A 15,016-nucleotide genomic window follows, 5' to 3' on the forward strand; every position below is an offset into this window, starting at 1 on the left:
GGTCACATAAGTCATAATGGTGAGATGTCAAAGTCTGGAGTTGTATGAGTTGTAAGCCACTTAGGTTGTAGTGGCGAGATGTGATGAAGTTCATAATTAGTATGGGTCGAAGTCGTGTTGCACGAGCTATAAGCCATGTAGGTCGTAGGTCATCACGCAGGCTATAGTTCTGAGTTGTGATAATGTTTATAGACCACAAACGCTAGAGTTGGGAACTGCATTAGCTGTAAGCCATATATATCATAGTTACTTACGAAGGCCATAGTGTTGAATTGTAATGATATATATAGGCCACATAGGTCAGAGTTGGAAGTTGCACGAACTATAAGCCACATAGACCATAACTGGCCACATAGGTTGTATTGATAAGTTATGATGATATTTGTAGACTGCAAGGGTTGAAGTTAGAAGTTGTACGAGTTGTAAGGCACAAAGATCATAGTTATGGGACGTGATAATGTGTAGGTCGCAAGGGTCAGAGTCAAGAACTGCACGAACTGTAATCTGCATAGACCGTAGTTGGTCGCAGTGGTGAGTTGTGCTGATGTTAGTATGTTGTACGACCCGAGTCGAGAGCTTCACGAGATGTAAGCCACAAAAGTCGTAGTAGTGAGTTGTGATGACTTTCTTAGGCCATAGGGCTTAGAGTCGAGAGCTACAGGAACTGTAACCAATCAAGTAAGCATGATTGCTCACATAGGATATAGTGATGAGTTGTAAAAATTGTTTGTAGGCTGCTGGAGGCGAAGTTGGGAGCTACACATGACGTAAACCACATAGATTGTAGTTTGTCACATAGGTCGTGATGAGTCGTTCGACGTTTGTATAGGGTCACCGCATGTAGGGCACATTCTTGCATCATATTAGAGGTATGTTCTTGCACAGTATAAGGTCACCACATGTAGGGGGCGTTCTTGCAAAATATTCTTACTCAAACTATAGATGTTATAATATGAATGAAAGTTTAACTCTTTTTTTAAATTTTTTGATAATTGAAAGTAAAAGTAAACAACTAACTAAATTTAACTAGATATTTGTAAGATTAAACCAATATAAATAAAATATCTTTTTATTTATCACAAATCAATAACAAGTATATGAATTTTGTTATGGAAGTATTCAAATTGTGTTGTGTCAAATAGAAGCAATAATATTATTTATCCTTACTAGAGATGCTATAAAGAATATTGACTAGTTTAAAGTTTGAATAGTCTTGAATACGGGCTAGGTAGGGAAGATATTAGCTCTTATTCTAGAGTTCTCTTTCTCTCTTCTCTCTCCACATAGGGGATAACATCTCTTATCAAAACCTAAAACTACAAATCTATATGGGGGCTTTAGCCTGTCACTCTAAAGTCCTCTTATTCTACACCCTTCAAAGTTTATTTTCTTATTTATTTGCACTCAATCATATGAATTACATTCTCATCCATACGATCTCATGTGATTCATAGCATTATTTGACTGAAACAATACCATCTCAGATCTTACATGTTCTCACAATAAATATTAATATCTTAATAGGCCAAATTAAGAAATAAATTAAGTATAAGGTTTAAAATCATCACAACTTATTCCAAAATTAAAGATTAATACTTCACACAACTTCCATCCAATACTTAATCACTTATCATTTTAAGAAAAAAGATAAATAAAACTATTAAGAATTCATGGAGAAAAAACAAACACACTTAAGTTTGAAAGTAGTAATAATGCAAATAAACAAGAAGTCTAAATTAAAACCAAATATAGTCACAAAGATAAAAAATTATCTCAAATTCTCTCCACCAAACTCTTAAAGTTTCTTTGACTCTTAAAGTTTCTTTGAATCTCATCTCTTCTCTTCCTTTCTCTTACAATACTCTCTACTCACTCACTACAACTTATCTCTTCATCTCTCTAAAAGTATCCTATTTAATTTAAGAGAGAGAGAGAGGCATCAACGGTTTCTAGAGGGGGGGCAACAGCTCTAGAGTGGTTAGGGGGAGGCGTCGGAGAGAGCCCTCTTCAATCCAATCCAAGTCTTTTATAATTTTTCAAAAAGTGTTTTGGTGTCTCTTCAAAATGTGTCCACATTCAATGAATCTTCCAAAAGTTGCCTCATTCCAAAAGCCAATTGAATGTATTTTTGTGTCCATTAACAATTTCCAACGTTTCCATTAACTATTTCCAACGTTTTCACCAATAGTTACTTCAAACACCTCTTCAAAATTCATCCAAATTCATTGAATCACAAAGTAACTACGTATGGTGCTTAAGCGCGAGGCACTTTGCGCTTAGACCCAGTCTTCTTAGTTTTACTGGCACTTAAGCGCCAGTTCTGGGCGCTTAGGTGCCGCAGTTCTTTTGCACACCTTCATTTTTGCTCCAAATTTAATCATTTTTCACTTCTTTCACCATTTTTCATCAATTTAATTGTGACTGAAAGAAAAACACATCAATATCTTTCATTAAAGTGCAATATCACAAAAATAAGTATAAAAATGTGTATATAAAAATTATATATTTTAGGTGTATCACTGCCCTCTCAACCGGTCATAACGAAAGTGAAACACATGTTAGAATCACAAACACCGTGACATTTTAAGTCGGGCTAACGCAACGACCGATGAATGCAACCTTATCAACATTTCGGACTTGTGCATTAACATGTGTTCCGTCAACTGCGCTGATACAGTCCTGATAGCACAAAATTTAGGTAATAAATAACATTGCATCTTAAAAAAAAACCATATTGCTCTCGAGGCATTACTTAAAGAAGGACATATATCGCGCATCATGTAATATCTCAGTAGGTGTCCGTTCGAACTTAGGATCTAAGAGTTTGATGAGATAAGAGGAAACAATAATAAGTGTGCCCAATCTGATTGAGAAGTAACTGTTAATCGTTTCCGATGAGTGTTAAAATCGCTCTATCGCCCCTCGTATTTACTCATTTTAGGATAGTATGTACACTATTATTGCAAGCACTTCACGTGGAGTGGTCCTGGTAAATCCTTGAAGTTTGCGAGCTCCTATGAGCTCTTACAGTAGATCAATGAATACTTTTTGCCACATTCGGAACATATTAATAAATTGTGTTGGGTGCCCTGCAAGCAACTCCCCAACTAATTTGTCGCTAATGTAAGAAGATGTCATGCATGATGATTAATTAATGTACAAGCTATAGTACTTGTAGATCAAGCATATGACAGTCAGTAATATCTTTATGTGCTTTCTTTTCCTTGCATCCATGTTGACTGATACATTTCCTCTTCTATTTGCATCCATGATGAACCGTATGTTGCACTATAAACCCAAAACATTGATGAGTTACTCAAACTTAAATGTTTCAGAAATAAATAAATGAGACATCAACATATAATTAAAAATGTTCTTGTGATGACATATGCATAATAAAAAAAGAAAGAACTAAAGACTTTACAAGTACAATATTAGAAAATTAAAATGAAAAAAAAATTGTTAGATATGTTCTTGCGATGACATATTCCAAAACTCAAATATTCAGACGATCATGAAAACGTCGAAGATATGACACTTTGCGAGCAACAAACATCTTCACAAAGATATCTCTATGTACATGGTCCTTTATCAACTCTATTACGAACAGATACAACACTTCATCCTCATATATTTCACTTGAAGCATATAAGATTTTAAGTGTCTCCTTGATAGTGGTTGAAGGAGAAGTATGCTATTTTGCATTTTAAGTAGACGCCAGCTGGGAAATTTGATTTCTAAGAAAACTAGAACTTGTTTTTCTTCTATTATCTACCCTTGGACACTTGGGATGAGGAGTGGAATCATACTCGTTTTGTTCCGGACTGGGGACTTCAACGAGATCACCTGAACCTCTAGGGGTTCCCAAATCCACGGGATTGGCAGAAAACCCTACATTGCTTGGGCAACATGCACAGTTCCTCATTGCAACCATCCCCCAAACACAAGATCGAGCTTTTCCTCCAATTCAGGTTCAATTCCATAAATCTTAAATTTTTTTGCAACGACACCCCCCAAATATAATTTAGCAGAAACAAAGTTAGAAAAAAAAATTAAAGAGTGACTAATTAACAAATGTTTCGAACAATGCTCACCGTAAATCTTTCAGCCCACCACTCCTCGAGTGCATCTATTTTTCGTTTCACCATATCCCACCCCAATCCTGTTGAGCATCTTTTCAATTCCTTACATATTTTTCAATCATTATTTAGTTAATCTCACTTGTTCTTCAATTGCATATTGTCGTACTCTCTGTCTGTAAGTTCCTTAAACATTTTTGTGATATTTTGCCAGCCTTCTTTGTTGAAAAAAGTTGTTGTCATGTTTCTCTGTTCTATTTCCTTGATGCAAATGTCACAAGAAAATATTTTGATCTCTTTTGCCCATAATGCAGGTGTAGTTGTTTCTTTGGTCTTATTTGACATTTTATTACTACAGAAATCCAATATATTGTTAAATATAAATAAAAAAATAATAGTACAGTCCAAAGTCTTCTTACTAAACAATCTCTTACACCTTTAATAACAAATCAAATACAACACAACTTCGAACCTCTTAAATGTGAAACAATACAACACAAAAACAATGTCTTTCTTGCATAGTGTTATAAATGAACAAAACAAGTATAAACTAATGATTACTACAAAAATGTCCAAATAGAGATGCTTTAACAACAAAGATCCAAATAGCATAAACGGATTCATGGCCATTTAAGAAAATGTTGCACTGAGGCCACCTAACTTTACATATAGCATATTACTTCTATTTTAAGAATTCCGAGAAGAATTTATCCATATGCATTGGACGAAGGTGTGATTTTGATGGAGGAAGATATTGGCAAGTTTGAAAGAGCTTCTAGAACTTGTATTCTTGGAAGAATGAGGCTAATTAAATAACTGTTTAAATCAAGAAATGCACAAAGATATTCTTCACCACCCATGGCTATGATTTGACAAAAACTAAAAAGTTTATGAAAAGGGTTATTCAGCACAATCCAAATGATTGTTATATCTTATGTTTCTATGCTGTCATTTTGGATGACTCCAGGTTCAACTTCAACTTCTCCTTATTAACCCATTTCATTGTTAATGGCATCTCAAGTTTCATCATATCATCAATATTATATGCAATAACCTACTCAACATTTAGTGCCACAATATCCTAAGCAGTCTTAAAAAAGTTGTACATCAATACTGATTGTATGAACATCCATGGTACGCATAAATAAGGTGATGTGTATATAAAAATTAAAATTTAGGTGTTAAATATGTAAATACAGAGGACGTAAATGAAATGTAAGTCTTCTAAATGAAAGAGCTTAGGTCTCAATAGGATTTAACTGATGAAGGACCATATCATTGGGAATATGTAAGAGAGAAAGACAATGATCAAATTATGTGTAATATATTAATAGTAGGATGAAGAAGGTGATATTTTAATAATTTGTAATTGTGTGTGAATATAAAATTTTGAATTTTAAATATAGAATAAAATAATTTTAAGAATCATGCATATTATTAAACATTGTTATCAGGGTTACTTTTTTCTGTTGCTTAGCATTCTGGATTGTAGTAGCCATTCTTTTATTTATCTCTGGTTAGCTTTCTTGTTTTGATTTGGTTGGTTTTTTCACTTTCTTATATTAGATTTTAATCATTCTTTGGAATATTTATATTCCTTATTTTATGAATGGAAATTTAATTTATATGTTATCTATTTCTCTTTATGTTTTTTTTTGCTCTTCTTTGAGTGCGGCTTTATTTTTATTTGTTTTCTGTATCTGTTGGTCTTTATTCTTCAATTTTTCAACTGAGAAATTTTACTGTTCTTTGTTTTTTTGATTGGTTTTTTGTGGTTTATATTTTCCCATGCTATTTATTTTTTTTTCTTAACAATTTTTTGGATTCATTTATATATATATATATTTTTTGCTGATTGTAGTTGTATTTACTTCTCTTGTGGTTTGTGGCTCCTATTAAGATTTATCTGATTTAGATCGGATTATTCACTTGATTTTTCTCTCAATTTCGAGTTTGTTAAGTAATGATGAATTTCAACAATATATTAAATTTTAACCGATCTTTTGAATATTTATGTTCATTTATATTTATATACTTTATTATTTTTGTTTCCAATTTTTATTCTCTTCTCTGTTTGTTTCTTTTTTCTTTCCTGTTTTTTCTTTCTTTTGCAGGTGCAGTCTAGTGTGACTCTTGAATGATCCATCAGCCGTTCGTGGTGCTTTGTCTTGCCTGATGTTTGAGTCAAATCCTTAGAATTTTGTTTTTTATTTTTTTTGTCTTTTTGTTATATTTTTTTTATTGTATTTATTTGTTTCGAGTTATGCTCTAAGTTATTTTTTGTTTTGTGTCATGTAATTCTTGAGTATATATATATATATATATATATGTATATATATATATATATATATTATTTTTTTTGAATAAAATTGGTCGATATCCTCATTAAAAAAAAAAAAGAAAAAAAGAAAAAACAAAGGTAGTGCTTGGATGTGTTTTTTGTGCCCATAGCCGTTATAACCATATATCCCCTCTGACCTCGTCCTCACCCCGCTTCTCCCGTTTCCCATATCCTGTTTTTTTTTATCAAGTTGTAAGAAGCTTTAATAACGAATCATCTTGTGTCGAGCTTACCCGCCGGCCAGGCAAGTATGTTTGAAAATTAAGGAAAGCGTGAAAGGGAAAACCTTCCTTCCTTCATTTTCATGAAATTGCTGATGGCCTTGTTAAACCCTACGTCATCTCACTCTCCTCGAGCTCTGTGCTAGCCCTGCGCTCCGTGAAGTTGTACGTTTGCCGCAATACGATATATTCCTCTAGAATTCTATGGTTTTTTTCTCCCGATAAAACCAAACGTTTTTAGAATAGTTTGGGCTGATTTTGGATCATTGTTGTTTTTTTTTTCTTGAGTAGAAAAGGTTTGCACACAGTCTCTTTGTGATTTGCTTTTTGGCCGTTGTTTTATCTGTTTATGCGGTTGTAAGTGATTGACTTTACCCATAAGGCTAATGAAATGAAACTGAAGATGATCTACTCACAAAGGATTCAAATGATGAGTAGGGTTTACACATCCAATAGAACAGGACAAAGTTTTGCGTGTGCCCTCACAGACTAATCGAAGCCATTTCTTCTATTTGGCTATCTTACAAAACTTACTTGCCGTTTGTTTGACTTTGATGATTGAGGTCCATTTTGAGTATTTTTTGCTTGTTTGATCTGTTTTTTTTTTTAATTCTTTTGGCGGATCTTCACTGTTTTTATTCTGTAATTGTTAATGAAGTTCTGAAGATTGGGTTTTCTCTCATATTTTACTATATTTTACATGTTTTATCCCTTCGCCACATGCGACCTTTTCAGTTTTTTTTTTTTTTTTTTTTTTTGGCGCCATCATTTTAATCTTTCTTTTCCTGATTAATAATTTTCTAGATAGGCTCTTTTGATTTTAATATCTTGTTTTGCTTGGGGGAAAGCAGACTCTGAAGGGCAAATAAGTAGGAGTTCAAGATAACTACAAAGATAGCCTCTGTTGCAAGATGCATGAGTCCAAGTTTACTATTTTTGTAGCTTCTTTTATCGTGCCGTTTTGCTGCTTGCTACAAAATGCTGGGGCACAAGTTACTGATCCAACGGAAGGTATGCTGCTTAAAGTGATTGTTTACAGTACCAGCACTATTGGTACCTTTTGCGTTGATATACTTGATTATATATTGGAAGATTTACATGCTTACCACTCAATTCTTATGTATTTACATTTCTAACACCTGAACTTTAATTTTTACATATATTCCTCCTTACATATGCGTAAAAACGTGTATTTCACCTTTCATGAGTTAAAATAGTGATATTTTTGAGGTGATATGAAAATTTTGAATTATATTTATTGTGCTTTTTTGTATCTATGGTCATCTATGTAGTATCTCAATTGTGTGCAATCCATTATTTTTCTTCATATAATTGTTTACAGGACCTGGAAATTTTTTTCAACTTTCCAGCCGTGGGCATTACTATTTAGAGTAACAGCAGAGTCTGAAAAGTTTTTTAATAACGGCACATAAATGAACTTTAGTGATCTGGTGGGGCTGGGAGTGGGTGAGCATAGGAGAATTGAATGTTCACTTTTGACAAACATCATGGGAACTTACATACATACCACCCAATTCTTATATATTTACACATCTAACACCGAAAGTTTACTTTTTACATTTATACCACCTAAATTTTTCATATCACATCAAAACAATCACTATTTAACTTTTAACAAGTGAAATACACCTTTTAATGCATAGTTAAAACGAAATTTATGCAAAGATTAAAATTTAGGTGTTACATATGTAAATGCATAGTAATTAAGTGGTATGTAAGTAAATATTCCAAACATCAAATTACATTGACATATAAACATGTATTATAAAGACATAAAAAATTAGGTGCACATGCCTCCATATGCCCCTTTAAATTTATCCTTTATTTAATGTGAAATTTATCTTATGTAGCAGCAAAATCTAATAATTTAGAACTTTTATGGTAGAAAAATTAGAATATAAAGAAGATCCATCTTTAATTCTTCTGAAATTAGAAACAATTTTTTTTTTGGAAATCATTAGCATGTTCACCTGGTCAAAACATTAACTTCTTTTTCTTCACTACTAGAAAGTACTTGAGAGTTGGTTTTCAGAGTAGAGTACTAACTGTTGTGATTACCACGGTATTTATATCTTTAACCTTGAATATATTCATAGAACCCTTGATCACAATTTGAATACCTCTGCATTGATTTATTGGGCTTCTTAACAATTTAGCAGTGGGATGGCCTTCTTGACTCAGATGCCAAGCATTCTAAAAAAGTTAGATCTGGTAACTCTTAGGACTGGGATATTGGTAATTTTTTATTTTTTGGGGTATTTACATACATACCATGAATTCTTATGTGTTTACATGCCTAACACCTAAAATTTGATTATTTTATTTATCCCCTTCAAATATTTCATATCACATTAAAATATCACTATTTTAACTTTTAAAAGATGAAATGAACCTTTTCAAACATAAGGTGGCATATATGTAAAAGTTGACGTTTAGATGTTGGATATGTTTATGGATAAGAATTATGTGGTATGCATGTATATCTTTCTTATTTTTTGTAACCATGTAAGGTTGATTGCTATTGTATCAGTTAAAACAATAGAGTTTTCTTTTTGTCTTTCAGGATATCAGTTAGAGATGCATTAATTTAAATTAATCATTTAACAAGTTTTCTATAAAACTTGGCTATGTCATGAAAAATGCGGACATCCAAAATTAACCTAGGGCTTGTTTGGGATCACTTTTGTTTTTTGCTTTTTCTTTTATTTTAAAAACATATTTGTTTAGTGCAATTTTTTTCATGATTTGTATTTTATTTTCAAAAACATATTAACTTTTTTTAAAAGCACTCAAAATATTTTAAAGTTATTTTGAGTGTTTTTAAAAACAACTAAACATGTTAGAACATACCAAATGTGATTTGTTTCAAATTAAAACATAAAAAAAAACATAATAAAAATAAAAAAGAAAAAAAAGAAAAAAAATTCAAAATTGCTTCCAAAATGGCCCCTCAGGTTTTGGCCCATTAGGGATTGTTTTAATTATGATAGGGCCAGCTTCTACTTCCTATTCATAAACTATAAAACCTAGGAATATTCATTGTGGTTGAAAGGTACACTCTTTAATCTTAACAAATAATTTCTCAATTCGGCGCATCTCCAAAGCTAATTATAAGGTGATTTAGTTGGTTTGATTTTGATATCCTATAGACGAGTATGTAATATAGGCCAGTAAGAACTTTGCGGAAAAAAGATCTGTGGCCTACTGCTTGGTTGGAGAACATTGTCTCTTTAAGATTATGAGCTGAAGCCACACATTTTGTAAATTTTTGCTCACTGTTCCAAATAAAGTAAAAAAACAATAAAAAGAACACTGCAACACTTGTTGCAATTATGGGTTCATTAGTCTCATAGGCATTAGCTAATCTATATGATATCAACTATTATCTTTGAGAGCTAAGTTTGTAATCATTCATCTTTTATGTATGGATGTTTGTGAGTGCTTACCTAACTTTACATGCTAAAAAAAGGAAAATTTGCAGCACACAAGTTTAGGTGTGAGATATGTAAATACATAAGAATTGTGTGCTATGTATGCAAATGTCTTGAAAACAAAAGGCCATACATGCTTGAAATGATATGCTTATGCTCAAAATTAAAATTAATAAGTTCTCTTAAGTGATTTTATTTGTAACTATGTAAAGATTTTGAGTATTTGGTGTAAACTATGAATGAAGTAATTTTAAATAAATTTTATTTTGGCTATTTCTTGTCAAATAATTATTAATGATTAAGGATTATCTGCTTTCATGATGTGCAGTTAAGGCACTAAAAGCTCTTAGAAACAGTTTGAATGATCCAATTGGTAATCTCAATTCTTGGAACAGAGGTGACCCATGCACATCAAATTGGAATGGCATATTTTGCTATCCTATTGCAAATAATGGGTACCTACATGTACAGCAGCTGTACGGTCTTTGCTCTTATTCGTTCATTCTAATATTTTTATGTTTATCTTAAATGCTTAATTTTCTGAATTTTTGGCTTCCATCTTAAATGCTTAATAATCAGAAACAATGGAATTGAGCCATTTGCTGTCTATCTTTTGCTCCATTAGGAAATGTTTATTGGTTTTCCATGATTTAAGCATGCAAATAATGCCAAGCAATATTTTCTGTTGAGAAGAAAATCACCTAATGCTCATTTATATGAGGATTTCATACAGCATGCATTATCAGTTGTTAGTAAAACATTTAGTTATGCTATCTTATTGGCCATGATTTATCTTGAATTCTCATCTTGGTAGGGAGATGGCTAAATAAAGGTGCCTACAGATTTTCACACAAATAATGCTTAGGATTTTTCAATCTTTTGAGCTTTTTTTAGAAACAATTCTATCTAGTATATATATACCAATCCAATGAAGGAAAATATGCCAATTTGTTGATCAACATAATATCAACATCATGGTATTTTATTAGAGGTGGTGATTTTATTTTAGGATAAAATGACACGAAATTATTTGAGGAAGTGATTTTGAAAATATTCACCAAATAGAAGACATTAAAAAGGTTTATTGAGTGTTATAAATATAAATATTGTCATGACTCTGTTTAGGGGCTTAGAATCACTAGTTTAGAACGGACAATCGGATTGAAAATTCGAAATTCAAATTTTATCACTAAATTATAAAAGTAACTATCTATTAAATCAAAAGAATCATTGAAAAAAAGAAACCATTTTAAAGTAAAATGATTATAAATTTAGTTATTGTTAACTTATTTGACCACATCTTCTATAAATATTTAATCTTCATTACACTCAATTTCTATCAAGAGATTTTAAAAACATTAGTTAATGTTATGAGGTATCAAGAACTCAGTAAATGCTTATACTAATAAAATTCTAATAATATAATATAAATAAAAAATATTGGGCATGTTTATCAAATACTGTGAATAAATATATAAAAAATTGACAGTTTAGTTATTCAAAAATAATCATTTAAAAATTGTTAGAGTATTCTATTATTCTGTATGATATCTTATGCTATTTATATTATGTTATATATTACATTCATTTTAGGAGTAGTATTAAAAATGTGTGTCATTTGAGTTATCTCAATATTAATATTTTTTTTTTCAGTTTATGTACAGAGGTAACATAGTATCATTAGTTAGTATCATAAGTAGGTGAACTCCATAAGTTAACATGCACATACAAACATTCTATATCTAAAGTAGGTGAACTCCTTCAGTTAACATGCATATACAAGCATTCTATATTAGTTTATTTCACTGACATTTTTATATTATTCAATATATTTTTATAATTGTGTATATATATAATTAAAATATGTTGAGAGAATCTGTCATTCATTTCAATATGAACAATTTATTCAATAGAATAAATAAATCATGAGCACATTTGTGTTATCTATCTATCTAAAAAAGTATCAATATTATCTAATACATTTGTTTTTGATGAATCAACCATAGTACCATAAATTAGAAATATAAGCTCTCACCTTAAGTGTGGTTATAAGCTTTATCGTTTATCTATTTTTTAGACTTGTATTTTTTAACTTGATGTCTATATTGTCAAGTCCCATGATGACAATTTTCATCAGTTGATGCGGGACGTACTGATACGAGTGTGATTTAGTTGAATGAATACACTTTCAATATCAATTATGATATTATTACCAGAATTGATTGAGAGATATGCTCAATCACTAAAATTCACATGAAACAGTACATAAATGTTTATCTTATTTACTCGAATCCAGTGTACTCTAATAATTCAAATTAAGCAAAACAATCTAACTATATCATTAAAATTAAACTCTAGAGCATCTAAAACTCGTAAAATTTTTTAACATAAAATATACAGCTCATCTATTGCCTTGAGTTAAAAGTTTTTTATCATTCCCATTTCTTGTAAAGTATAATAACTGTATAAGAAAATATAATTAAAAAAATAAGTTTGATTCCGCTCAGTCTCAAATTTGTTTATTTATTTATTTTTGTAAGAGTAATCATAACAATCTAATAAGCTATGAGACTTAACAAGTTAATAAATCTAATATAGATCTCAAATATTGAAAAATAGTAAACAAGATGTGTGCTATTCGTTAAAAAAGTATTAAAAAATGAGTATAAGTTATTTACAAATATCAAATTATGTTTTTGCATAATGATTTTTTAATGTATTGAATTTTATTTTAGCTTTAGAATATGTCATGCAATAATCTAAGTTATTGATCATCATAATTCAGCCTAAATGTTACATTATGAAGTTCAATATAAGCAAAGTAAAATCTAGCATTATCAATATTGAACTAGCTTGAGGATCATTTTACCTCTATGGAAGACTCTTTTGTCTGTATCTATACATGTAACATAATCATATCACCGCCAATTTATTCCCAATAACATAATATTTCTTAAATTCCACATATTTTATAATTAGTTATTTTAGTTAACCTGTGATTTTTGTTCAAATCTATTAAATAACAACATATGTAGATGAATAAGTTGCATGCATTAATTACATATCTCTTATACATAGTTTCACCAACTAACAAAATCCAGCATTATCACGATTAAATTAGCTTGAGGATCATTTTTCCTCTATAGAAGACTTTTGTTCCTATCTACACATGTAACATAAACATATCACCGCCAATTTATCCCCCATATGATAATATTTCTTAAACTCCACATATTTCATAATTAGTTATTCTAATAAACATGTGATTCCTGTTGAAATCTATTAAATAGCAACATATGTAAATGTATAAGGTACGTGCATTAATTATATATTTTTTATAAATAATATCACCAACTAACAAAACATAAATACACATACTTGCGTACTTTTATCAACCAAAAAATTTAGGGGTTTTCTTGCTCATGACAAGAGTCTTTAAAAATGCATTCAAGAATATAAAGATTTTATACTATGCATTCAACTATCAATCTACTATTCATATAATTATATGTGCAAAATATTGAAAAAAAATATTTTGTATTTTAAAATCTGTAAATCTCACGATTTTATTATTTACCCTGTCGACAAGGGCTCTTTGGTAAAATTACTACTCATTCAAGTGAAATTAAAAACCTACAATCTTGAATTGAAATCGATTTTTCAAAAGAAACCTAAAAAAATTAATTCTAAATTAAAACTTCTTAACTTTCTTACTCTCTCTTTTCATTTTCTTCCTCATCTTGTTCTTTTCCTTTTCTTATTGTTCTCGTCTTTTTTTTTTCTTCTTCTTCTCTTATTTTATTTTGTTCACATGTTCCTCTACTTGCTCTCCGTTCTAGCCTTTGTTCCAGCTTCCAGAAACTCATTGGAAGAGAATTTAGGGTAGGCTAAATGTTTGGGTAAGTTTAAAATATATGAGAAATTAAGATAATTAAGCACTTATAACCACTGCTGGAAGCTAGATCTACCTACTTTCAACCTAACCAAACTCTCGGTAGCCAGAATACTTGTAGAAAAGGATATTACTTTACCTGATGTTACTAAAGTCTAGCTGGGCACAACCCATAATGGTTATTGACAACAAATCATCATGAAGCACAAGCCCCCATATTTTACCCACTATAAGATGTTTGGTCATGTCCTTGATAAATGCCACAAGTTTCATCCAAATTTGAAATCTAAGGTCAAGTGAATAAGGATGAGTCTAACCCCACTGCTCTGTTTAGTTTAGTTCCACCTAGAGAGGATACTACCAGAGGAGGTGTCTGTTGTGTCTGTTGCCCCTGAGGACCCCCATGACACTGCTGTTACTGTTACTGCGAGTGATGTGATGCTGACACCTTGAAATCATAGAAAACAATACTGATGGCATATTACCTACAAATGATAGTGTTCAGACTGATAATCAGGAGAACCTCGTAGCTCCGCTTCTTCAGAAAGTATCCGGTGTAGAGTCAACTCATACTTCACATATAGTAGAATCTATTGTGGGTAATACGGTTGATATTCCATCTGCTTCAGCTCTATCACCCCATCAGACTGATTCTTCAGATGAGGAATGACAGTCCTATTCCAGGAGGAAGAAGAAGAATGAAGGTCGACTCCAGCTCGGGAACATATTGGATGATACATTAGTTACTACTGACAATGACGATCATCTTACCAGCTCATTAGCTTGCTCCTTCCCTAGAACTATAGGCAAAGACAAGACCAAATTGGGTCGCTCTCTAGCCACCTGATACTATGTATTTCGACACTATTAGGTTTTTTATTTAAGTATCTAAGTTTTTTTTTCTTAAATTTTGGAATCATTTGTGGTTTTTGTGTGGGCAGGGTGCCATGCTTGGGCCTCCCACACATTGTATCTGTATCTTTCTTTCTATTTAATATATTAGCCTTTTTGGGCTTTCAATATATATATAT

The 15,016-nt window shown here is 31.2% G+C and overlaps 1 protein-coding gene across 1 annotated transcript in view; it reads left to right on the forward strand.

Moving 5' to 3' along the window:
• Positions 1-6,565: 6,565 nt before the first annotated feature.
• The window catches only part of LOC110022033 (probable LRR receptor-like serine/threonine-protein kinase At1g06840), a gene marked incomplete at its 3' end in the record, with an annotated part of 57,008 nt that continues 48,557 nt past the window's right edge, over positions 6,566-15,016 (forward strand). Inside the window, 3 exon segments of the mRNA XM_020720807.1 lie at positions 6,566-6,806; positions 7,493-7,652; positions 10,422-10,569. Coding sequence (XP_020576466.1) covers positions 7,553-7,652; positions 10,422-10,569 — 248 coding nt within the window.

Source organism: Phalaenopsis equestris, unplaced genomic scaffold (assembly GCF_001263595.1).
Source record: "Phalaenopsis equestris unplaced genomic scaffold, ASM126359v1 Scaffold000164, whole genome shotgun sequence".
NCBI lineage: Eukaryota > Viridiplantae > Streptophyta > Magnoliopsida > Asparagales > Orchidaceae > Phalaenopsis > Phalaenopsis equestris.